Source organism: Canis lupus, chromosome 34 (genome assembly GCF_003254725.2).
Source record: "Canis lupus dingo isolate Sandy chromosome 34, ASM325472v2, whole genome shotgun sequence".
Classification (NCBI taxonomy): Eukaryota; Metazoa; Chordata; class Mammalia; order Carnivora; family Canidae; genus Canis; species Canis lupus.
Genome location: NC_064276.1, coordinates 4,995,044 through 5,022,531, shown reverse-complemented (window position 1 = coordinate 5,022,531; position 27,488 = coordinate 4,995,044). Strand labels below are relative to the sequence as shown.

At 42.9% G+C, this 27,488-nt stretch overlaps 1 protein-coding gene across 12 annotated transcripts in view; it reads right to left on the bottom strand.

Moving 5' to 3' along the window:
* The window catches only part of SEMA5A (semaphorin 5A), a 470,523-nt gene that overhangs the window by 41,103 nt on the left and 401,932 nt on the right, over positions 1–27,488 (bottom strand). For all 12 annotated transcript variants that reach the window (XM_025451472.3, XM_025451477.3, XM_025451481.3 and 9 more), the window contains one exon: positions 22,752–22,899. In XM_025451472.3, coding sequence (XP_025307257.1) covers positions 22,752–22,899 — 148 coding nt within the window. The remainder of the gene's footprint in view (positions 1–22,751; positions 22,900–27,488) is intronic.

The window sequence follows — 27,488 nt, the reverse complement described above, 5'->3', positions numbered from 1 at the left end:
TACATATCTTTTTTTTTAGATTTTATTTACTTATTTATTTATTTTTCTTTCTTTTTTTTTTTTTGTATATTGTTTTATTGGAGTTCGATTTGCCAACATATAGCATAATACCCAGTGTTCATTCTGTCAAGTGCCCCCCTCAGTGCCCGTCACCCAGTCACCCCGACCCCCCCGCCCACCTCCCTTTCCACTATCCCTTGTTTGTTTCCCAGAGTTAGGAGTCTCTCATGTTCTGTCTCCCTCACTGGTATTTCCCACTCATTTTCTCTCCTTTCCCCTTTATTCCCTTTCACTATTTTTTATATTCCTCAAGTGAATGAGACCATATAATGTTTATGACCTACATATCTTAAAGCATTTATATTTTTGAAATTTAGAGTCGCAGTAATATTGTCCAAATGACGTTTTCAATGAACATTATAGTTATGAGAGTAGAAGTATCATGTTATCTGTCCATCCATCCATCTGCTCACCCATTCATCCATCTTTCAATAATCGCTCTTGGAGCATTTATGCCATGTACAAGATGCTAAGCTATATCTTCGGAATTTTGGATGTTATTGGTGAAACAAACACAGGAAGTCCAAAGGAGACATATATAAGAGCTTTCAGCCCACATCAACTATGTGTTATGGGAGTCAAGATGCAGAAGGAACAAACCAGAAATAACACAAACATCTAGTAACTAACTGCACTGTGACCACTCCCAAGGGCTTACTCAGCCTGGGATTCTGTGTCTGACCAACCAGTTTCATAGCAAGGGGTGCTGTCCTCAAAATCACCAGAGGAAGGGCACACTCCGTGCTTTAGTTGCTTTGAGCAACCAATTCTGGCTAAATTATTTATGCCCTTAAGAGTAGAATATCACTGCTATTACAAAACAAAATGAAAACCCAAATGCAATCTTAGCTACTTTAAGAAAAGTATAACACCTTAATCACAGAAAACAAAAAGATCTACTAGTTAAGATATAAGTTGTCAAAAATATTAAGTATTTATCCTAATTTTCTTCCTAATACAGTGAGAAGTTTTTGTGCCTCAGTTTTTTTTTTTTTTTAAGATGTTGTTTATTTATTCATGAGAGACACAGAGAGAGGCAGAGACATAGGCAGAAGGAGAAGCAGGCTCCCTGCGGGGAGCCCAATGTGAACTCAATCCCAGGACCCTGGGATCATGCCCTGAGCTGAAGGCAGACGCTCAGCCACTGAGCCACCCAGGTGCCCCATGTGCCTCAGTTTTATAAAAGATCAAAATATATGAACAGGGTCCTTTCAGTAATTTTAGTGAAAAGGGTAAAGTACTAGGAGGGCCTACCCAGGACACGTGGTCACAAGTGTTGGCCATTTTAATTCCCAGACCCAAGGCCTGGATGGCCTCCCTGTCCTCCATCATTGTTCTCTTGCCTTTCCTCCCAAAGCTGGGAGTGGTATTAACAAGAAGCTCCCAGTCTCCCAGCAAAAGAGATGCATTTCCTTTTTTTTTTTTTTTTACATTATTTATTTGAGAGAGAGAGAGAGAGAGAGAACGCACAAGCAGGGGGAGTGGCAGGCAGAGGGAGAGGGGGAGAAGCAGGCTCCCCACTGAGCAAGAACCCTGATGTAAGGCTCGATCCCAAGACCCTGGGATCATGACTGAGCCAGTGAGGCACCCCAAGAGATACATTTCCAATCTGAGGATAAAGGCTTTGTCCTTTCCTGCTAGAATCACCATCCTAGTGTAGTAGTCTAAACATACAATGGCTTTAATATGATCGTTTCCAACCAAATGATCACAAAAGTGAATATTCTGTCTAAATGAGGTGACAACATCATACAACAATTTGTCTATGATGGGATCCCTGGGTGGTGCAGCGGTTTGGCGCCTGCCTTTGGCCCAGGGCGCGATCCTGGAGACCCGGGATCGAATCCCACGTCGGGCTCCCTGGTGCATGGAGCCTGCTTCTCCCTCTGCCTGTGTCTCTGCCTCTCTCTCTCTCTCTCTCTCTCTCTCTGTGACTATCATAAATAAATAAAAAAAATAAAAAAAAAAAACAATTTGTCTATGACTGCTGATAGATTTATTTCTAAGATTTATCACCTTGTCTCTCAGCTCTTAATTTAATGGCTTAGTGATTTCTTGGGGTTATAATTAAATTTGCTTATTACTGACAATACTATTGATGCAGTAGTAGAGTTTTGTTTTTTGTTTTTGTTTTTGTTTTTTTTACTATAGCCTACAAACATTTCTCACATCTGCTTATATTTTGTCTGTCTGTCTGTTTTTCTTACCTATAACCAAAGTTTTAGACCACTACTCTGCGGCTTTCGATGCCCCACTTCTCATGGGCCTCTCTCTCTACTTCCATCTCTGTGACAGTGTGGACAGCAGATGACCAAGCTTGAGCCAGTATCAAGAGAATCAGAAGACTTTGTGAGGACATCAGAGTCTTGGCCACAGGTTGGACAGGAAAATCCCTGCACCTCACCTGCTGCCTAAACTGGGTCTTGCTCCTGGTCACTAGCTTCGATGTGGCTGCCATCCCACAAATGAGGACTGCAGTGGAATTAAATATTCAAGATGTTGAAACCAAACTCACAAGTTAAACACTTATAGACTCAAATACACTTAACATATGGCAATGACATAAAACAGTTGATTCATCTGGAAGTTTCCTATAAAAAATAATTGTCCACATCAATGTTTAAAGACTAAACAGCATTGTAGATTTTCATCTGTTTAAATACAATTAGAAAGTCATCCTGCTGGAAATTCCTAAAATACAAAATGGTGATTGAATCATTATGTAGGGAAATTTCCCAAATCCAAATTTTAAACCGCAGGTATGCCATTTATCGTGATGCATGTTGCATAACCCTTCCCTTTTATTGGTACTACGTAGACACACTTTTATATATGAAAATATAAAAGCTCATGATGGAGGTCACTCATTTGGAAGTTAAGTGAAACTTATCTGAACCAACAAACAGTTATAATTCTCTCATTCTAGAACGTTGCTTCTTTAATAAAGAAGAGGTGTTTCTTATTCAAAGCCATCTCTCAGGCCTGTGGAGAAAGCCCCAGTTATAATCTTTAGAATTCTGTACTGTGGATGACTTTAAAATTCATTTTTCTATTCTATGAAACATCGCAAAATTTAAGCAAGAGTATTGATTGCTTTCTGCTTCGATTTCTATTCATTTAGGCAAAAACTTCTATAGCTTGGCAGAAGAAAAATGCCCTTCCAAAACACGACTAAAGCATCTCTAAGTTGCTGGATTTTCTTACAAATACAAGTATATAGAATAAAAAAATAAGTGATACGTTGGGGTGAATGTAGACATCTAAGTTTTGTACTGTGACAGGAATAATTTTAGTTTTCTTCTTTTAGAACATTAAAGGTTATTTGGCTTTATTGCGCCACTACGTGTCCTAATTTGTGTTCCGTTAGAACATTTCAGGCAGGGGAGGGAGATGTCAGGTGTGCTCACACACGTGGTCAGGCAAGAATGACATTGGCAGCTGGAAGCCTAAATATTCATTTATTACCTATAATATAAACTTACATATAAAATATATATAACGCCACAAAGTCATAATGAAATTAGCACGTGAGGGAACGCCGGTGTAAGAGAGTGTGAAGGGTGGGTCGAGGTGCCCACCTAGGGGGATGTGGACTTCAACAGTGTTAATGGTATTTCTGTGGATTCATGTTCCCCAAGGGTAAAGGCTGGAGAGTTCTCAGCTTTCCAGATACTGAGAAACTCAGGCCAACCCTTCGGCCCTGCGATCTGCATGCCAGCCCCTGGCACTGTCTCGAAGACCCACACACAGATCTCTACTGCGACCGTCACTGAGCCTTCACTGTGACCACCTTTCTTGTGAGATGCTTCTTCTCCTCAGTTGACCCCAAAACACTACTCCCTCCTTGGTGCTACCACTGTACTTTCTCCTGGGGAGTCACAGACAAAGGACAGACAATTGCAGTGACCTGTCTGCACAGGTCTGTGACATTTGTGAAGAGGGCTGCTTCCTATTTCTCATTTTCCTGCTCCTCGCCCAGGCCTGGACACCTGCCATTTGTCAAACAGCAGATGATCAGACGACATCAGAACTGTCAGCACATCCTCAGGCAAACACGACACTAACGGGCTTCACATGTCAAAACCCAGGACAGTACTTGGGATTATTTTTGATAACTTTTCCTCACTGGCGTCCAAAATCTTTAGAAATACTGAATAACCTTTCAATCAATAAGTAATATATAAACAGGTAACAATCACGTGGCTCTGGTTCAATTGGGGCGGGGGTCAAGTGACCCTCCAGCTGAGCACGCCCACTCCACCACCATCTGCAAGGGCTCAGCATTTGGCAAACACAGCAATGAGTGAATGTCACTCTCTATCTAATGACCAGTCATTAACTGATAGTGTCTGACCTTTTTTTTTTTAAGGATTTTATTCATTTCTTTGAGTCCTCAGAGAGAGAGAGTGAGCAAAAGAGAGAGAACTACAAGTGGAGGAGGGAACAGAAGGAAAAGGAGAAGCAGACTCCCAGCTGAACAGGGAGCCCGACATGGGGCTCAATCCCACAACCCTGGGATCATGACCTGAGCCGAAGGCAGATGCTTAACTGACTGAGCCACTCAGGTGGCCCAATAGCGTCTGATCATTGAGGCACAGGTAACAGAGCTGGCAAGAATCCTTGGGATTAATTATTTCTATCCCTGACCTTTTAACTCTTAATTTTTTTGCCTTGTTGTGTTGAACTGGCTGTGCTCTCCAGTACAATACTGAACTTTAGAAGTGCTGGCAGGAATCCTTAGCTTTTTCTTGACTTTAATGGAATAGCTTCCAATCTTTCACCACATAGTATGATGGTGTTTGCTAGAACGTCTTAATAGGTATCCTTGAGGTTACAGTTGTCCTTGGAGGTTAAGGAAGCTCTCATCCACGCTGTGTTGACTTTTATTTTAACTATTATGAATGAGTGCTGGATTTCATCGAACATTCATTCTGCTTCTATAGGAATGGTTTCAACATTCTTTCTGTTAATCTTATTAACATAAAATGTCCTACTTACCAGATTCTCCACTTGATCACTCTCATGTCAAATCATGAGTGTAAACACATGAATATAAGTGAAATGTAAATACACAGGTATAATTTATACTTGCACTAAAAGCGTGATGAACTGACATTGTACAAGATGGCACAAAAGAAGATCTCGGCTCTCAACCGTGTCTAATCGTCAGAGCCAACACCATTTACCAAGTGACTCCACCACTGAACATGTTCTCCTGAGAACTCACTATAGAAGTCTTGCTTTGACATCATCATCCTCTATGTGCAGAATCTCTGCTGGGAGTCCGTGCTAACTCTGGAACCTCTAATGCCTGTCCTCTACTCAGGGAGGTGGCCATGAGAAAAACCATCCAGAGGCTGAAGTGAGGGGGAGAGACACAAATGAAACTTAACATGTTGATGAACTGACTCTTCCCTGCATGCATTCCAACAAATGCGAGGACTGTCTGGGGCCTTCTCAAGAGACCGTTTCATCTCTTCTACTGATCCAAAAATGTAACAGTTCTCCCTGGAGCTGAACGCTGCCGGTGCATTTCACAGAATTCATTGAGCAGCAACTTTGTGCCAGGCACTGAGAAGGTGCTAAGGATGCAGGGGAGAGCCACAGAGACAAGGTATCTGCAACTGGGGGCTGGGAATCTCACGGCATTCTCCACCAAGTATCCTCGTGTCATGTGGTAGGGAGACAGCGAACGAGCATCACCCTGCTTCCTCTACCTTCAGCCTCACCAATGATTTCATCTTGAAATTGTTACAGGACATGATTTACAATTAAGAACCGGGCTGAGCAAATATCTATCCTCCACTGAGATGTAAATAAAATGCCTGCAAAGTGCCAGGATTATAAAACTTTTTTTTTTTTTTGTAATACTAGTCCTGCTGTAAATATTTATGTGGAAAACTTGTCTTTAACATGAGTATTTATGCTGGAGATTACTTCAGATTCCTTTCAAACAAATGAGGCAAACCCAGTAAGTTTACAGTAAACTCACAGCTGCACTAGGTCAGGGGCCTCCCTATCCAAATATCAGTATGAAAGCAACAAAAGGGGTTACAAATTCTACTAAGGAACAAGAAGTAATGTCTGCTGGGAAAAAAGTTATCCATTACATTTTTTTTCAAAGACTCAGGTAAAAGGTACAAATAACATGGTAGAATTTTTAAAAAATAACAATTTGTATCAGGATGCCATAGGGTTTCACTTGGTCAGATTCCTCTCATTATGCTGTGACTAATGGGGCACATCTAAGAACAATGAGATCTATGAATGCCAAGGATGACAAGACAATGCAAGAGCATGAGAAGCCCTGAGAAGATAAAATAAAATATGGGCACCCTAGTAAAAGCCTGCCAAATCCCTTCATGAAGGCACACCCACAGAATCATGTCTCCCAAACCGTGTAAACTGTGGTTTACAAAATACTAGATCAGTCCCAACAGGCCAGAAGTATTTACATTTGCAGTTTAATGGATGGTAGGCTAAACGACCCATTTGTCTCAAAGAGATTCACAGTGGACAGAAAGCAACAAAGCTGTTAGGTCCACAGGCAAATCTCTATCCTGTAGTGTAAACGCTGAGGGTTCCTTGATGGACATGGCAGGGGGGCGCAACAGAGGCAGGCCATCCCCTGGGAAACACTAGATGCTGGCTAACACCAGAGTCAGTGCCCCTTATTGGAGCTAACTGCTGGGGACACTATTTATATTTCACGTCCCACTGAACACTGGTCTTCCGAGTCTCAATGACTGCCCTCCAATTAGCCAAATGCTAAAATGACATGGGGGATTTTCCAGAAAAAGCCATCCATACAGGAGACTCACTGGCTTCTTCCATTCCCTGGACACCTGCAGCTTGGATTCAACTATGACACTTTCTACCTGAAGTCAATGCTATGTGGTTGGTTGTCAGTAACTTTCTCCCCCGAGGCTGAGAGCTCTTGAGGACAGCAACCTACCCAGATTCACGTCCCGCCCAGCTCACACCCCAAGTGCTGGCTCACACTCACAGTTACTCAAGACTTGTTAAGGGGACAGAGCTGGACGAGACTTGAGTTGGTGTGTCTGAAGTATAGCAAGGGAAATAAGACAACATTTGATTAGCAAGCAGGTTGATGGTCTGAAAAGGGCTCAGAATCACTAGGACATGGAATTCTTACTTATAGGAGGGAGCTCAAATATTGGAATCTGTGCCACTTTAAAATGGTAAATTCAGATTTTCTTTTCTAATTAGATGCTCGGCATTAGTTTACTTGTGTCTTGCCTGTGGGGATCTGATAAAGTCTTGGAAGGTCACTGCCAAGTATAATCTAATATCAAAACCAATTTTAATGAACTTCACACATTATTACTGCAGGCGAACTTGTTTTCGGTGCTAAACTTCACTCACTTGGAGCAGCCTTGTAAAGCTAATTAAAGAATTTGAAATAATTTAAGAATATGAACAAGAAATAAAATGTTCATAAGTAAACATCATGGGAAGAAAAATTAAATGTGAAGTCGAGGCAACTCCACTAGGGTGTGAAGAATCTCTGCGAGAGAAGACCAGCCACAAAATATGTTTTTGTTGTAAAAGACTAAGGGGAAACCGCAAAGCAGACAGGGTGATAAAATCCACGAGAATAATCACTTCATTTGAAAAGACGTTGACAATATTTCCCCAAACTGCCACCATCTTTAAAAAGATTAATACATGAATTTAATAACTAGGTTTATCTACCCCTTATCCTGCACTCTGCTGGGTGTTGAGGATACAATCATGAATAAAACAGGTCCCTCTGTCCCTGACTTTAAAAACTTAAAATATCTTTTTGTTGTTGTTATTAGTTGGTTTAAGACCAAATTAGTTCATCTTGTGTTAATGTGATGGGACTAAATCCACATTTACATAACATATTTTTGGGCAACACTGACCTGAAATTTAAGTGTTTTAGGTCAAGGAGCAAGCATCTGCAAAGGTTGAGCAATGACTGGGAAAGCAACGCATGTCAGAATAAGGACCACATGGACACAGATGGACCCTCACATATTTGCACCCACAACATTATGTATTTATTCTGGATTAGATGGTGTCTGTCTTTTTTAGTAAAACCAACATTTTGTTTTTTCACGGCAAGGAAAAACAACTGAAAACATCATGGAGCTTAAATGTTGGAAGTCATAAAGGAGTGGTACTGTGGCAATACGAACCGAATAACATCAGTCCATCTCCAATCACAGAGCTGCCCCAGCAAGCTAGCAAGAGCCAAGTGCCGAACACCTTCAGCCTGATGTCGAGGACCTTGTAGGGATGAATCAATGTCCTTTCCAAGTCAGCGTCCAGCTGCATTTCTGTACGTATCCTCAGGCCACTCATATGATGCTACTTCAGGTCCTGGTGAATTCCCCACATCCTCTGACCCCCAGCCTTCACACATGTTCCATTCACACTCCCACTCCATCCCAACTGGACCAGATCCTGGCCACACCTCGTGGGGCCCTTGACCCACCCAGCCAGAGGTGACCTCTGCATCCTCTGGACTCCGGTTCCTCATCCTTGTTCCATCGGCATTCCTCCTTGTTCCTTAATTCCAGCCACGTGCTCTGTGGTTCCCTTCCCAGGCTAGGAAGTCAGCTCTTTGAGGCTAGAACCTTTACTGCACTCATCTGCGTATCTTCCCTGCTACCTAATGCACTTCTACCTACGCACAGCAGAGAATCAGTATTTTTGGTCAATCAGGCCTATACGTGAAAAGCTCCGAAAATTCTACAAAGGACAGGATGACCGACACAAATTGGTGACTGAAGTTGCTGAGACTTTTCTTTTCTTTCCACATGTGAAGCCATTCAGAAATTCATAATATCGTAGGCAATTCCACCAGGCGTTAGAGAAATTAATTATCAAAGAAGACTCATGTAACAGGCACAGATGGCAAGGTCTTATCACTAAAAGCTATTAGCAGTTGCAAAGATAAGAGAAAGAAATCAATTAAAGAAGCTTCATAACAAAAACTGCCTGGCAAACGTCAAAGGGCTCCTCTTCGTGTCTGGATGCCATCTGTCTGCCCTACTATTTTTGTCTCTCCCTCTTCTGAGAGGCTACAGCTCACGTGCTTCTGGCTTCACATATGCGGAGGCTGGATAATTTTGTAAGGTAGAAGCCACAGCTTCCTTCTCTCTGCTGCGGCCGTTTCTTCCTCCCATGCGACGACACCAGAGTTCCTTTGAGGACTGCTTTCTCATAGTCTCACACTGGGGCAATTTCACGGGACCCAGAGAGACTGGAACAGATGTGGGAAATGTTTCCCATCATGACCGAAGCAAGATGCCCAATAAATGGCTGTGTGGGGGACGTTACTTTCTCACGCAGCATGGCTTATAAAATAACACAAGAATGTGGCCTGGTATGAGCCCATTTTATCTTTAGTCTTTAGTGCAACTCTTCCCTTCAAACCAGAGCCTCCTGAGATCCTGCAAGTCAAACAGATCTTGAAAAACCATGCTGAGGAGTGAAACGAAGAACTACTGTTCGAAGAATGTCTGTTCTTGAGGCACAGCACCAGACCACAGAGCAAAGTAATTACGTTTTTTTTTTTTTTCTGACAACTTTAGAAGGCTTCTACACATAACCTTGTATTTCTGTTTAGAACTATTAAAGGAAAAAAAAATCTAAATGTAGTAGGAACTTCTTATGGTCTTTCATGTATTCACATAAAAGGGTTCTGATCTGGGCTCTAGTTCTTACACATTTTGGGATTGCCAAAGGGGTAGCACTTGGGGAAGAAGAAATTCTGGCATCTGTGAAAAACAGTCAATGCTTTAAAACCATTTTTTCATGTTCCAACATCTGTTGCTTCCCTTCCTTACTTAATTACAAGTTGCTTTGAAAATTATTATGTATGTGGATTGTTTTAACAACCAAAATTATACATGTTTAATAATTCCACTGAGGGCGCTCAGATGAAATAATAAAAAAATGGGAAATGCAAATCTTAAGCAAAACACAAATTAAAACATATTGTTGATATAATTAAACACGTATGTTGTTTCTCCAAAAGGAAGAACTGCCTGCCGAGAGCCAAACCAAATGACAAGGAGAGTGTGATCAAAACTCATTTTAAAATCCTCTGACTACATTTGGATACATGTGAACTATTTCTACAACACACCCCATCTTTGCTAGTGAAGATGGGTATCAAAGCACACTGGGAACCATAGCACCCACAAACAAGAGTAAGGCAATGAACAAACTAGTACAGAGACCGTTTCGGGGTAAGATTCATTATTCCTAAGTTTGAGCAGGGATAGTGATTCCCTTATTCACCCTGCTGTTCCCAGAGCCCATCACAGGGTAGGAGCTTAATATTCATTCGATCATAGTGGAATGAAGATGGGTAAAAAAAAAATAATAATCAAGGTGCTTACAGTCTAGGTACATCAGTGTGAGTTCAGACAAACCTCTACTGAGACTGTGATGTATGTGGGGCAAATTGAGCAAAGCAAATGAAGATCACACAACAAGAAGTAAACTCAAGTAGATGACAAAAGCCTTTGATCAAATAATTTCTCTCCAGGTTTCTGTTTGCTTATTAATTTTTTTATTTTAGGGCATTTTAGAAATGAGTCAGCTGAGGCAGACTGTCGGCCACTGTAATGTCAACCTGCAATGGGTCAGAGCCCCACCTTTCTCCAGTTTTTCCGTAAGATGGTTGAGTATACTATCCCAGCCCCAGATTGGGATGGTGGGGCAGGTGGGGTGTTCCTCTTGTGCATTCTTCTCACAGCCCTGGCCTGTGAAGTGAGGTCTGCAATGAAGTACAACTTTTCCAAAGTGGAGGGTAGACAGCAGGACCCAAAGATGCAAATAAATGCCAGGGCCCGTCCTTGATGCTACAAACGGTCCTTGTCTCCAAATGAGAGGGACAGCGTCACAGCCTATCATTTAAAGGGCAGTTTGGCTGGACAATGCAGTTGCTTTTTAAAAACTATGAGCAATGCTGGGACACCTGGGTGGCTCAATGGTGGAGCTCTGCTTTCAGCTCAGGGCATGATTCCGGGGTCCAGGATCGAGTCCTGTATCATGTTCCCCATGGAGCCTGCTTCTCCCTCTGCCTGTGTCTCTGCCTCTCTCTGTGTGTCTCTCATGAAAACATAAATAAAATCTTAAAAAAAAAAAAAAAAGAAAACAACTGTGAGCAATGCAATGTCTGCTCATACTCCAAGAGAACATTCTCTTTAACAGCAGGGCAAGCGCCTGATGCACCTAGAAGCAGACAGGGTGAGCCACAGGAATCGACCACACGTAAGCACACCAAACTGACTAAGCGACCCCAGAAACCTTCTCTCTGGATAATCCACGATTAGCCCACAGGTGTCAGCAGGGCAACAATCAAAGACTGAAGATGCTTTTGGAAAAAAATACTCACTGAGAGTTTTTGAGGAACATTTACTTAGGCCAACATTTAGGAAGTAACACTTAATTACACAGGTAATTATTGCAGTTAAAGATCTGACATCATTTGTAAGAGACCTGGGTTTCCTAAAGCTGAGAATTTGTTATGCCTTTTTTTTTTTTTTTTTTTTAAGATTTTATTTGTTTGAGAGAGAGGGGGGAAAGAGAGAGAGCACAAGAATGAGGCCAAGGGAGAAGGACAAGCAGACTCTGTACTGAGCCCAGAGCCTTATGTGGAGCTTGATTCCAGGATCCCAAGATCATGACCTGAGCCCCGAGATCATAACCTGAGCTGAAACCAAGAGTCTGGCACTCAAACGGCTAAGCCACTCAGGTACCTGTGTTATGTCTTCTAGAGTCAGTTCTGTGTATACTGTCCATTCATACAGGCCTGCAAAGATTTTTAGACTCATGGCCATTTGGTGAAAATCTTATGACCGGCAATATTGTTACTATGTTTCCATAAGTAGGTTGTAGATATTTTAATGTCAGGTATTGGAAAATCTTTGTCCTGGAATTTATTGGAAAACTGAAAGGAAAAAAAAATCTGGGTGTGTCTCACCTAAGTCACTTCCACAGCAGAACCCTCTCTTCATGAAGCTTCTCCTTTCAATTAACTTTGCAATCACTGCATTTGAGTTATTATAGGCAGGAACAAACCTGATTTTGTTTTTTTTTTTTTTTTTTTGGTAAAGGCAAAGAAATCTGTGCAACAGACTCTTCTAACACTATAAATAAAACATTTTTGTGAAACACTCCAGATCTCCATACCAATTGCAATTTCCAGAGATTGTAGATGATAATTTATATGTCCTAGAAGCAGACTTTTGATGGATTAATTCCTATCATCCATCATTTTTCTTTTCTCCCCGTCTGTGTCGTGCACCATTCTTAAACTCGATCACTGAGCTTGCAGGGCTACATTTCAGCAAACCCACATTTCTGCGGCCACCCGCCATATCACCTGATTCTGTGTACTGATAGTGACTTCTTCAAAATGCTCAAGTCTCTTTTCACAAAATAGGGTATTTTTACTCTGACAGTCTTTCCCATTTGCAAGCCCTTCACTGAGGTAGCTCATAACAAAAGAAAGCAATTTTTGCATTCCCATGCTAATGAAGGTGTAATATCAAGTTTCAGCTAGGGAGATCAATCATTTCTCTGGGGAAGGATATTTGGAAATACAAGTGAATGCATTCTACAAGCAAGGTGCAATAGAAGAGTTCATACTGTGACCTTCTTCACGAAGGTCAAGATCAGTTTTGAGCTTTTGTGGAGCTCATGTGGATTGCATGAAAATTTCAGACCACTTGCAACAAATAAAACAATCAAGAAAGAGCATGGCTTTTACTATCTTTGTGAAGTGGTTTTAAGAGGCAGCTTCCAGAGACTGGACAGGAGCGAGAAAGCTTGGTGGGGGGGGTGCCCGCGCCCTCCCCATCCTTGAGGACCTGGCTTCTGAGGAGGAGGATGGTGAAGGGCAGGAGCAGCCACAGACCTTAGGATAGTTTTGACTCCGGGCGGGGAAGCAGACACACGGGCGCATCGGTGCTCCCAGCTCTGCCTCTCTGCTGGGCTATTGCGTCCCTGGGCCCCAACCTGGTGACCCCTCAGGCCCTCAGCAGCTGGGGAGCAGCCTTCCAGCTTCACCTGCCCACACAGCAGTATCCAGAGAGGGAAGGAGCCCTCCCTTCCTGCGTCTCGCACTGAGGGGATGCAGAAACCTTTCCCAGGACCCCCTAACGGCTTTTCCCAAGGGAAGAACTGGTCCACGTGGTGAGAACCACGGAACTAGATAAAAATGTCTGCTGGAAAACAAGGTGCAATCTGCCCAATAATGAGCATCTACAGCCATCTGATGGCTGGAAAGTTCAGGAGGCCAGAGGACCCTAGAAGGCAGGGTGTAGCTCCAATTATTGGACGGCAGCTTCAGAATTCCTGTGCTCGCTAGCCCGTTCTAGCCAGGTGTAGCCAGTGCTTTGGGGGCCTCCAGTGGGGACCCCAGCTGCAGGCATGGTGGTGGCAGCCGTGTGGCAGCCACACCCACCAGGGGCACAGGTCTCACTTCCTGTGACTTTCCCTATCAGGGTCTTCTCTGAGGCCCCCAAGGACGGTGTAGCCAGGAGCAGCCCTCCACCAAGGGGAGCCGATGAGGCTTGCTTCTGACAGCCATCCTGCAGGCTTCCCAGCCATCCCGGGGAGAATCTGCCCTGCTGTTCACAAAGGTGACCTTGGCAGCAAACCCTAACATGGGCTCTTTCTTCTTCCCTGCCTTGCTCTCCTCATCCGTCTTACCTGCTGCTGTAGATTCATCTCCAGAATTAACTCTGTGATCAAGCCCTATTTTAAATGGAGCTCAGGCTAAGACGTGCAGCTTGCCCCCCTCAGCTTCTACACCGCCATGAAGCAGAACGAAGTTCAAAATGACAGGTGGCAACTGCCACATATATTTCAGAGGTTTTGAAGAACTATAGTGTTTATGTATGCAGGTCAGGTCTAAGGTGGCCCTGCAGTTCTACCATTAGCACCCAGGCTGCACACTGGCTTTCTATAGGGGTACTACTCACATGTAGATGATCTTCAACAGCCCTTAGAACTATGCAGTACACAACCTGTACAACTGTATATAGTGGCTTTGAAGAATAGGTATTGGAGGGTGCCCCTCCCAAGAGCATCTGGATGTCTAGGCCTCCCCCAAGAATCCTCTAGTCCCTCTAGCTCCTCATTACATGCATTCTCAGAAGCCACCAAGAGTCACCTGCTGCTCTCAATAAGTGAAAACTGATTGCCTCCTTTCAGCTTTTAGCTCGAATGATCCACTTTATCAAATCTGCTGTGGTTCATATTCAGTTGGGTAAAAACATTTCCATAAACACATTCGTGTGTATGGTAGCATCAGGAAAACAGCAGTCTTTTAAACTTTACCTTTGAAGTTATTTTTCAAATATCAGATAAGGCTACAGAATGTAGCTAGAAACACATAGGCCATCAGTACAAATGCCTGGCCTTGAGTCTGGCCACCCCTTGTGTGAGCTGAGCTATCACGTCTCTTTGTATCATGTTTCCGCACCTGTGAAGTGGTTAATCTAATAATAATGCCACATCCCTGGTTCACTAGCAGGAATACATAATAAAATCCCTAAGAAGTTCTTCCAACAATACCCAGCCTGCAGAAATTATGATGGTGATGATGAAACATATAAATTTTCTCTATAAAAATTCTATATGCCTTCAATTGAGTTGGAATCAAGTTATTTGATTTTACTTGATTTTATCTATTCTTATTTAAGAAGATTGGGTTGTTTTAGAACTATAGAATGGTATTTGGGTAAACAAGGCACAAAACTAGTTGTATCTAAACGAGCTGTATCTAAACTAGTTGTATCTAAAACTAGCTGATACAACTGGCTAAAACTAGTTGTATCTTGTATAAGGGCCAACTGGCTTATTAAACAAAAGCTTCCACACTGCTGCATAAGCAGCCCACGCAGGGACCCAGGTGAGAGATCAGCGCCTATGATGAGTTTTCAGGGTACAGTTGGCGATGGCAAATGATCGTATGGAAATGGGGATATGGATCTTGTCCCAAAGTGAAGTAACCACTTACCCGCAGCCTGGCCTGTGCTGGGCATACACGGCACACATGGAACAAAAGCGAACAAAAATACAGAGTAGGGACTACTGGGTAGCTCAACAATTGAGTGTCTGCCTTCGGCTCAGGGCGTGATCCCGGGGTCCTGGCATCCAGTCCCCCAACAGGCTCCCTGCATGGAGCCTGCTTCTCCCTCTGCCTGTGTCTCTGCCTCTCTCTGTGTGTCTCTCATGAATAAATAAATACAATCTTTAAAAAACAAAAACAAAAATAACAGAACAAAGGGAACACCTCCTACACACCTCCTGATAAAAATGTGCCTATCCTCCACGGCGGAAGCACAGATCTCCAGGTAAACAATGTTCAGAAATGGAGACGCTACATGTGAGCACAAAGGAAATCAACAATCACAAACTAGCAAGGAGAAACTTCCAACTACTTGAGGCGTCTTCTCGGCCGAGAGCAGCGGAGGTGCCACCGCCTACCTGCATAGAAGCAGGTGCCACTTCAAGGAGGCGGGTTCCCCTGGTGAGGGTTGAGCACGAGGCGATACGTGGGGTACGAGGATCACTGCAGCAGTCTGGGAGGAATGGAAATGAGCCTTTCTAATTAGTCTCTGAACCTGTCTGGTTTGGTGGGTGGGAGGAGCTTAGCTTCTGGCGGCTAATGTCGCAGGGCTTGCCCCATTTCCTGAGGAGGCCACGGCATCTGGACCTTTCCAGCACCTTAGGTGCTGAGAAGACCTGGAGCAGGGCCTTGCTCTGCCAGCAGCAAGGATTCGGGTGCGCACATCATTTTATCCAGGCCCTGATTCTCCCGTTTGGAAAACCAGGAATGGGCGAGATGACATTTTTCAAAATTTTGCAAACTCCAACGTGCTATGGAAAACCTGAGGTGTTCTGCGATAGTGCGATTATTTTCGTCTGTAACAAACTATTTAAAACTTCCGGTTGCCGGGTTTCATGTGTTCCCAAATTTACCCATAGTGCCATCATTTGACACCAACAATTTTCAGTGTGTTCCGCCAACTCTGATTAACCGTCCCTGAATCCCCTTGACAGGGTGTATTAATCTTAACGTCTTTCTTCTTGACCTTTCTGGGTCTCCTGGAGGCTAGCTCTTTTGTTTCTGGGAAATAGATACTCTCCCATGCTTCCTGTTGAGAGCATAAATCACAGCGTTTGGTCAACTGTTTTACACTTTGTGTGACATTTCAGTAATAAATACAGTGCGGGCCGCGCTACGTCTGTTCCCGTCTTTGAATTATCTCTCCTGTATCTGACCCCGTGTTTAGCTCTATTCTTCCACACATCCGCTGAAATCTTTGGGGAGGTTTGAGTTACATTAATTTGGGAAGCAATTCTATTTATACAACACAACATCGTCAGGTCTTTCTTCCTTTCATGTGTTGTAATTTTCTTCCAAAACACAGAGTTAAGACTTGTGTTATGCATTTGTCTTCAGTTAATTTCCACGGTCATGAAAATCTCCCACTGGCACTCTTGTGGTTAGCTGAAAACATGGGCACAGGCTTCTGAAAATCAAGGGTGCTCATGAACACAGAAGTATACAGAAGGACAAGAGGCCCTCTTTCTTTTCAGATATACTTTGTACTAGATAAAATGAAAAAGGAAATAAAGTCTTATCATTTACTACTGGGCATCCAGCAGAGAAATTAGGCAAAGGGGGTCGTGTCATTTACTTCTGTGTGTGCCAGTGAGCCAGTGCTCAAAATGCTGGCCCCAACACCCACTCGCCACTTGCTACTGGACAGGTTCATTAATCTTTCTCAAGCTGAGTTTTCTATCTCCACGTGAGGTACTAATGAAAACTGCCAGCAGGAGTACAAGGGAGAATACACATAATACATTTTAATTGCTTTTGGTGTAATTTATGGCATGTAGTAGGTGCTCAATAAAAGTTCACTGTTGTCTTATGTAGCACAGAATGCCATTCTATCATAACACACCTACATAACAACTACGGTATGCTTCGTTATAATTCCATTTCAGCATGTCATTAGACATTGTGCAGTAAGTTAGGATTTTCAGGACTCCATTTAACAATTATCACTATGGTTACTAGTTATTCTCCAGAAAAGGTTAAACAGGAAATGAAAATAGGCCAACAATCATTCACCCCAAAATGGCTATTCTAAAATGATCTGGCTAATTATTTTAAATTAAATAATTATCACTTTGATTGTCAGGGCACTGATGTGATGTATGCTCAAATCCTGGCAGGAAAACTGTCACCCCTCAGCTTATTTCTCACAGGTGGGATGGGAAGGACAAGGGACCATACTGGTGACAACTTCTCCGGGGGCCCCGCTTCTCTGCCTACCAGCTCAGTACCCTTAGGCAGGTTACCTCCCTCCGCTGTCTCACCTCCCTCACCCATAAACATTAGTAAAGTCACATTCACAGAGCTGTGGTCACAGAACCAAAGACAAACAGAATGCTCCTGGCTCTTGGTGGCTATGCATTAAATATCTTTATTTCTCTCCACTGCCATTCAGGGTTACTATGAGCATTTTATTATGTAATACAAGATTTCTGTCTACCATAACAGGTTTAAATAATAATAATTGCAGTATGTTTAATTATAATTTCATTCAATAATTCATTTGATGTTACCCAGTAAGTTACCATTTGTAAGACTTGATATAATAATTATCACTATGGTTACTAGGTAGTATCAAAGCAAATTAGAAATGAAAGACAACCAGGGCATCTGGGTGGTTCAGTTGGTTAAGCATCCAACTTCAATTTCGGCTCAGGTCATGATCTCAGGGTCGTGAGATCGAGCCCTACATCAGGCTCTGCAGTGAGCATGAAGCCTGCACAAGATTCTCTCTTCCCCAACCCCCCCCATGCTTGCATGTATTTTCTGTCTTAAAAAGATTAAAGTGGATTATATTCATTAAAAAAAGAAAGGTAACCATGCCAGATACAATTAGTGTAAAATAATATTATATTAACATAGAATATCGATAATATTCATGTATTAGTACTTAATATAAAGATGATCTAAAATATAATAAAATATAAAATGGTAGCTGTTGCTGTTGTTATATTATTCAAGAACAGAATATTTTCCCACAGAAACTGTACAATGGCTGCCAATATGATGATGACGGGAATTCCTATTTTATGAATGCCTGTGTTACATTTGTCACTGAGCAACATTTACTCTGGGTGAGATTACATGTAATCACCCAAACCGCTGGGTGTTTATGCCGTGGCATAGCACGGGCAGCGTCCTGGTGACTCAGAGGCCCCACCACTCTACCCCTCCACTCCCCTCACTGCTCTGTGAGGTCACATTTGTGCAGGGATATCATGGAGGAACACTGAGGTTCAGAGAAGCCCAGACACTCCTTTGGTTCTAAAGAGGCTTACTTGAATGTGGAGAGGAAATGTCTGTCCCTTAAATGTCCTGATGTGTCATCAATTGTCTCATTCTAAACTTATCAGAGGACTCAGGCCCTGGGGAGGGACACCTGCTGGAAGTGGTCCCCTAGTCAGCTGGACATATGTAACCCCAAGGTCCACAGATGAGATACCAGGATCACAGACTCAGTGATTTGAGGGCCCTGGGAGCTTGAACACCGGCTGGCTTTGCCTCAGATCATGCGGAGGAAGACAGAGGTCCGGGACTGGGTGGGCCCCACGTTCACACAATTAAGTGGCTGCACAAGATCCAGGTCTCCACTCTGAGTCTGTCAATCAGCTCCCCATACGACTGAAGGCTCTACAGCCACCACGCCTTCAACACTTGGACCTTTTCCCCCTGAACTTTATGTTTTTATTATTTGATTTTATTTTATTTTACTGTAGTAAGAACATTTAACATGAAGTCTACCCCCTAAACTTTTTTCTTTTAAGGATTTTATTTATTTATTCATGAGAGACACACAGAGAGAGGCAGAGACACAGGCAGAGGAAGAAGCAGGCTCCCTGTGGGGAACCCGATATGGGACTCGATCCCAGGACCCTGGGATCATGGCTTGAGCCAAAGGCAGATGCTCAACCACTGAGCCACCCAGGTGCCCCTACCCCCCAAAACTTTTAAGTGCAACGATGCAGGTACAACGATGCAGAGCATATCTCTAGAACTTGCTCATCTCGCTTAACTGAAACTTTGTGCTCATTGATCAGGAACTCCCCATTTCCCTCCCTGCTCAGCCCCTAAGGGGCCCTTTGATTCCACCACCATTCTCCTCTTTGAGTCTATGAATTTGATAGACTCTATCTGTGTCTACTTAAGTGCACGTAGCATGATGTCCTCAAGATTCATCTACGTGTTACATGCTGAGCAACGTGTTCCTTGTAAACGGCTGAATAGTATTTGATCGTATGTGCACATTTTCTTTATCCACTCATCTGTCAATGGACATCGAGATAGTCACATTTGGCTATTGTGAATAGTGCTGCATTGAACACAGGAGTGCAGAAATCTCATCAAGATCCTGATTTCGATTCTTTCAGATGTGAAGGGATTGGAACCCTGGCACCCTGTTGGTGGGAATGAGAAATGGGCAGCTGCTATGGAAAACAGTATGGAAGTTCCTCAAAAAGTTAAAAATGGAACTACCATATGATCCAGCAAGCCCATTTCTGCATGTTTACCCAAAAGAACTGAAAATGGAGATCTTGAAGAAATGTGAACATTTGGAAATTTTAAGAGCAGGGTTTTGAGGAAAAAGCTCATAGCTGTCCAAGAGGGCCCTTACCTTGTCTGCACTCAAGTTCTTATTGAGATTTAAATAAAGGCTTGGAGATTTATTCAAAGATAAGGATATATGAATTTCACAGATGATACTTGGGAAATCTTTTCGCAGTATTTCGGTTTTAACATGGTGGAGCAAGAGAAGATCCTCAAGTCTTTTATAACTTGTTAATACTTGGAACTTGAAATCAACTCTTTTTCTATAAATTGCTATAGTACTCAGGAAATTTGAGTCATCGTTTCCACAGACCCGTCTTTTACTGTGTAAATAATGCTTCATTAGCATACTGTCATGTTCAGTAAGTTTGAGCTTGGTGAAGCAGCTGTAGTCCAGGAAAAACAAACAGAAACAAGGGTGAGGAAAGTGCCAGAACCTCAGGCATCACCAGCTTTGACATTCACAGCTACCCTGGGAGGAAGGGACTGTTGTCCCCTTCTTGGAGGAGGAGACCAAGATTCAGAAATGCCACCTGACTCATCACCCATATTAGATATTGGCAAGTGTATAATCAACTTCATGACTCCAAAATCAAAATGTTACCTATGCTTAACAGCTATTATTGTATAGAAGACCTCCGTAAAAAATGAACATAGTTTGAGGTTCAAGACTTAAAAACTGTAGCAAGAGGCAGCCCAGGTGGCTCAGTGGTTTAGCGCCACCTTCAGCCCAGGGTGTGGTCCTGGAGACCGGGGATCGAGTCCCACGTCAGGCTCCCTGCATGGAGCCTGCTTCTCTCTCTGCCTGTGTCTGTGCCTCCCACCCCATGAATAAATAAATTAAATCTTAAAAAAAAAAACAAAAAACTGTAGCAAGAATCCGACAATCAACATGTTACTTTAAGTAACTGTCATTTTTAAATAAACTTAGGGATTTAATGGATGGGATACATTTTCTCAGTAATCCAACAAAGCCAAGCCCCTCCTTTATCCTTCTCATGTTGCTCAGTTGGCATGAGCTGGCATTAGTGTCTTCGGAGAGACAGGAACTGGAATAAGTGGGAAAAGCTACATGAGAAGAAAAATCAACGTTGTGCCTCTATCATAAAAGAGCAGACTGCACGACTGTACCACAGTGATACCTTCTTGGAAGTACATGACCACGAAGAAAAAACAAACAAAAAAACCACCCTAAATTAAAATACCTAAGAACTGACATTAGGCTCATTGGAGACAGGCATGACATTTTTCTGGATTGGAGAAGTGATGCTGTATTTGTTTCATAAACCATAATTCTGTAAATTTGGACACAAAGCAATAAATACATTAACACTTTAGGAAGACATTTGGTTTTTACATTTATAATCAGATGTAACACACACACACACTCCAGTGACTATACAGGGGATTCCTTAATATAATTCTTTTTTTCATTAAACTGTATTTAAACCTAATTATTGAAGTCAATGACCTGAAATGTTTTTCATTTTCATTCATTTCAATGACCTAATTATTGAAAATGAATGACCTGAAATGTTTTCTGAGTTATTTGTATTGAAAAGTTTTAGAAACTAAAGTGCAAGATCAACCCAGGTCATCCTCCCTGCACCTTCCCAGCTGATGAGACAAACCTTCATATGTGAGTGGGGATCCCGGTCCCTGATGCTGATCTACCAGAAATAGGAAATGATGTATTTCAGCAGAAAATGAAGCTACCCATTTAAACCATCTTCCTAGAACAAGTGAGTGTTCATGGAATTACCTTGCTCATTTTAACAAATAATTTTATGTTTCAGCATCTGAAATATCAATAAATATCATTCTAAACTGGCACTAAGATTCTTCATGGCCATAATTCAGTGCAGGCCAACCCAGAAACAAGTGCTTCTATAATCAGTTATAGCTTCTATTAAAGCTATGGCAATATTTGCCAGGTGAAGGGGAAGGAATCTAATTGCAAATCCCAGTAACAGAAATCTCCTTGCATTGGGCATCTCTGACAAAAATGCCCATGCCTTCTTCCTCTCTGAATTTTCCAAGGCTCTCAGGAGTGTGTGGTTTTTGCATTTCACAAAAACAAGCGTTACTGCAGCACAAAAACATTGCTCAGCCTCATGGACCACGGTTATGAAAACGATGCAAAGAATGACTGGAAAGACCGGCGAGGAAGAATGCCAAGCTAGACCTTCTCATGCTGAGCTTCTCCCCCAGGACATGCTCACCCACTGCGTGCACGCTATGCCGCCAGCCCTGGGGGAGCTGGCCGAGGCAGAGGCCCAGCAGCCCTCAGTACTAAGTCATCATTACAGGTACCACAGGAAGAGCAGCAGCAGCCTTTGGAATGGTGCTTGCACAAGTGGAATTTTTTGTAAGGATTTAGAGTGTTAAAAGAAATATGACCTGTGAAGGCAGAAGAAAAACAAAACTCTAAGTTGTCCTTTATTCGCTCTGACTTGGGCACCAGTGTGCTCTGACGACAGCCCCATAAAGTTTCTCGATCCTCAGAGTGTCTCAGGTTTCTTCTGCTTTCTATACCTTCGTATGGTTCAGTGTGGAGACCTTATGCCATTCTCCCAAACCGAATACAGTGACCAGAGGTAAGCACATTGAAGCTTCTGTCATAGCTTAGAAATCAGAACTGGGAACTCCGGGGGCAGTTTATCCCATAAGTGAATATTTAATTCAAGAAGCCTCCAAGCTACTATGAATTTCCAGTATTTCCTCCAAATATTCTCATTAACTAGAGAAACTTACATGATTTACAGCACATAGCACATGCAGAGCATCTTGTCAAATGTCACTTTACAGAGCATTTCATGTTTGCAGAGCATCTACTGTATACAGAGCATCCAGTGTCTAGACATGTCATGTTTACAAAGCATGTAGTGTTTGTAGAACACCTAATGCTTGCAGTATATCAAGTGTGTGCAGAGTACCCAGGATGTGCTGGCTTGAGACTCCCAGCTCTAGGTCATGGGCTGAGAATGAAGAGGTCCATACTCACCACATTACAGCCCGCGCAGTCAGGTCCATTCTCACAGGTCCTGCGGCGAGCTTGAATGCCACCGCCACACTGGGCTGTGCACCGTTCCCAAGGACCCCAGCCCGTCCAGAACATGTGCGGGGGGCACAGCAAATGCTCATTGCAGTATCTGTGATGGGGAAATCAAGAGGAAAAGGAAACTGTTCAGGGCAACATGAAGCCACAGACCTTTCCACGGTCCTTCCCTGCACCAGATGTTGAATACATGGGCATGCTCCATGTGGAGGGGCTTTTTGTGTGCGGAGTGGTTTGCACAGTCATGGGGGCAGGTGGGGTACTGGCCATGCTGTGTGCGCACAGACAGTGAGATGCACAGGAGACAATGAAGAAGATGCTCAACTCACAATGCAGGATGGAGCTTCCTGTGCAGCCAATTAGAGAAGAAACAAACAAAACAGAACCCTTCAAATAGACACTCAAAAATGAGACCACACAGAGAATAGCTAGGTAGGGCATTTATCTTCTAAACACAAACACTGAAAGATAAAGTAGGTTATGGACACAAAGGCAGCAAAAGTGTCTTTGGAATTCAATTCTCATTCTTGAATCAAATAAGGCTCACAATCCTATTAATATAAAGTAAAGAAAAGTTAAAGCTTGATTATAGCAGGAAGCCTCATGTTTCCTTAGGTTATTGTATTTTTAAATGTATTTGTAACCTCTCAAAGTGATGTCACACAACCTTAATTCTAAAAGACCACCAGTTATCCTTGACAACTTGAATAACTATTTACAAACACTGGTCCTATTCATACACCCTGTCCTTCTACATATATGTTCATATTGTCAATTATTAGCCAACTATACAAGGCCTTCTCTGGCCTTAAATGAGTTAAATTTCTCCCCAGTTTTTAATACTATAAGCGAAATGAAGCCAAGTGAGAGAAACAAATGAACAAACAAAAAGCAAGAAGGAAGCAGCCTGGCATTCTACAGGTTACAGCCTCTAGGGAGGAAGAGATTGTTCTGACCATGGTCAAACTTCGTGAAACATATCTGGCAATTTAAAGCACTATTTAAATTCAGTTCTCCATCTACTAAACAGAAATTTAGCTTCTAGAGGACAGAAGCATGCAGGACTTTTTCTAACATGTCTCTCCCCACCCCATCTGTATCCAGACACGAGGCAGAGACTCTCATCTGCAAGGCTATGTTAAGTCACCCGTAATGCCACCGTTTTAATAAACGCTAAATCCTGCAGGGCATTATGCAAAGGGCATTCCAAACGTGTTTCCATATGACAGGTGTTTACAACCTAAGATGAATACAGGGAAATGGACACAAGCCCAGAACAGAAAATACTATTAATGAGTAGGAAGTAAGGACAAATGGTAGCTGGTTTCCAGAAACCAGAACAAGTCATTTGAGGAAACAAAATTGTACCATCCAGGTTGGAAAGTGAAGACTGGTCTCCAGGGGTTGCTGTCTCATTCCCACTGGTGGCCCGGAGCTCCCTGAAATATCAGGAGCACTCCCTGTGTCAATGTGAGGTCCAGTTTCCAAAGACTCCACCAGCAGGAAGAGCAGAAGGAGCAAATGCCAACCAGGAGAGTCTGGATTGCAACAGTGCCAGGGAGAGGTGTTCCAAGCTGGACAAACACGATGGAAAGTAACACACTTGGGCTTGGGCTTGGTGCAGTGGGGCGAAGATGGGGCATCTGTGTGAGTGCAGAGAAACACATAAAGATGAACAGTAGAGTCATATGTCAGCCTCTCCTTTGTGGGAAGGAGGGAGGCACGTGTAATTCTGGGGGGGAGACAGCTGATGTGTCATAGCAGAAGAAGCCTCAAAGGCAAGAACCATAGGGCACATTTCATTTCTCTAAATGTTCACATAGATGAGTAGTCAGCGGAACCAAATAGTCCTCGCTCTTTCATCTTCTCAACTTTTAAGGAAGAGAAACATATAACCTTGCTCTTCCAGGTCATACACAGCCTCCCAGGGCTCTGGCTCTCAAGAGTTCAGGGCGATGGACATGCGTATGTGTAGGTGAGAAAGGGAAGGGGTTTGCTAATTAAGAGAGTGTGGCTTCTAGGTAGGAGAGCCAAAACAAGATTGAGGATACAACAGATGAAAAACATTTGATCTCAGGAAGCATGTGCCAACAGGCACAACTGCAATAAGGAAAACATCCTGCCTACCCAGGGATTAGTAACATATGTGTCAGCACATGGAGCATCCAAAAAGGGAGGTGCCATTCAAGAACATGTTTGGGAGGAAAGAAAACACAGAACATCAGAACTCTCAGATTTTTTTTTTTTTTTTTTTTTTTAGAACTCTCAGATTTTGATTCAAAATATCCACATATAACTTCTCTCACTGTGATAGATTGAGGGGTAGGAGGCCACCTCCCGCTGGGCCGATTGGCCAACATGTAAAATGTATGGACCGCCAGGACTCTTTATCCTCATTTTAGCTTTCAGAAACAAAAACAAGCAATAGAAGAATAGGGAGGATAAAGGAAAATCTTGCTAAATATACTTATAAAACACTTTTAATAAAAAGCACAGCAAGGCAGCTACCATCTTCCCATAGCAAAATACATCCTAGAACATAAATACTTTCTCATATTTACCTATGGCAGGCCACGTCAGAAATCACTCTGTTAGCAGAGCTGACGTCCTACTGCAGGAGAGCCTGAAAACTGCATGTAGCACAGAACTTGCAACCAGGGTCAATAAATTTGACTGCATTTTAAAGCTATCCACATGCGCCTTCCATTTTTCGCTCTTTCTCTTGTTACAGCAGTCCTGGGAAAAGAGCTTCAACCAAGATATGTGACTCTGTCACCCTCTGCAAGGCAGGTCGGAAAGGAAAGAAATTGCTAGGCTAGCCAGCAATGCCCCCTTTACGTCTGGGTTTTCACTCACAAATCCACCTCAGGAAAGTTGGCCCAGAGGCAGAGCCCTTCCTTTACAATCCTCAAACACAGGATTCTCTGCAATTTCAAGGAAGCAGGGTCCTTCTGACCCCCAGGTCCCTCACTCCAACCAGCATGTGCTCCCGACAGAAGTGCATCTTCTTAAACTACCCACTGAGTCTCCAGTGTCTTTCCTGGTCACAGACGACAATGGGGACTAGAAGTTAGATACCTTGGCAACTCTGCTTGTTCCAAGACTTTTATTAATTTATGGATAAAATATCTATACAATGGACCGGCCAGTGGTTCTTCATCTCTCTAGCCCTCTATACACAGCTAGCTTTTGCCCAATAACAGCTGAACATTCTTGAAGTTTTTTAGGCTTTCCTGGATCTCTAGTATCTTAAAGCACTGAAAGTCACAGATGCATTTCATGATGCATTAAAAATTAAGATTTTAATTTTGCCCTTGACTGCTCATTCTCATTTTGCATTTAAAAGTGAATTAATAACCCAGCAATATTTCTCCATAAATTATCAATTTTTCCACAAATTAGTCTCTGTGAAAAGAACTGCCTTTCATAACCCAATGTGAACTAGATTCTCAACACTGTATCATTTCTGGTCATATCTTTTTTTTTATAATAAATTTATTTTTTATTGGTGTTCAATTTGCCAACATACAGAATAACACCCAGTGCTCATCCCGTCAAGTGCCCCCCTCAGTGCCCATCACCCATTCACCCCCACCCCCCCGCCCTCCTCCCCTTCCACCACCCCTAGTTCATTTCCCAGAGTTAGGAGTCTTTATGTTCTGTCTCCCTTTCTGATATTTCCCACACATTTCTTCTCCCTTTCCCTCTATTCCCTTTCACTATTATTTATATTCCCCAAATGAATGAGACCATATAATGTTTGTCCTTCTCCGATTGACTTACTTCACTCAGCATAATACCCTCCAGTTCCATCCATATCGAAGCAAATGGTGGGTATTTGTCCTTTCTAATGGCTGAGGAATATTCCATTGTATACATAGACCACATCTTCTTTATCCATTGATCTTTCGATGGACACCGAGGCTCCTTCCACAGTTTGGCTACTGTGGACATTGCTGCTAGAAACATCGGGGTGCAGGTGTCCTGGCGTTTCATTGCATCTGTATCTTTGGGGTAAATCCCCAACAGTGCAATTGCTGGGTCGTAGGGCAGGTCTATTTTTAACTCTTTGAGGAACCTCCACACAGTTTTCCAGAGTGGCTGCACCAGTTCACATTCCCACCAACAGTGTAAGAGGGTTCCCTTTTCTCCGCACCCTCTCCAACATTTGCGGTTTCCTGCCTTGTTAATTTTCCCCATTCTCACTGGTGTGAGGTGGTCATATCTCTTCATGCTACAAGCTGCGTTTTGCTCTGGTTTGGTCCGTGCTAGTTTCTCACTGCAGTGTCTGTCAGCCTGAACTAGTCAGTGCCCTGTCTGAGCCTCTGCTCCTGGATTGGCTCAAGCGACCATCCCTTTCCTGGGCCATATTGAAATAATCAAATCTCTGTGGCACCAGAGAAACTGTACCTACAATAAGTCCCCCACACTATTAATTTTTACCCCAGGAGAGAGCTAGGAGAACCCAGGAGGAGAAAGGAATGGTTTGCAAAGGAGCAGTACTTTAGCTTGCTAATAAGCAAACACACTCCAGAGAGACAGAGAAAAATATAATAAAAAATCATATGATAAAAGAAATCAAATAATAAAAATCACATAGTAAAGTCCCTACTGGTTCTGGGCCTCTTAACTTTGATAATGCAGTGGGGGCAGACTCTAATGTGGTCCCTGTGGTCCCCCCTT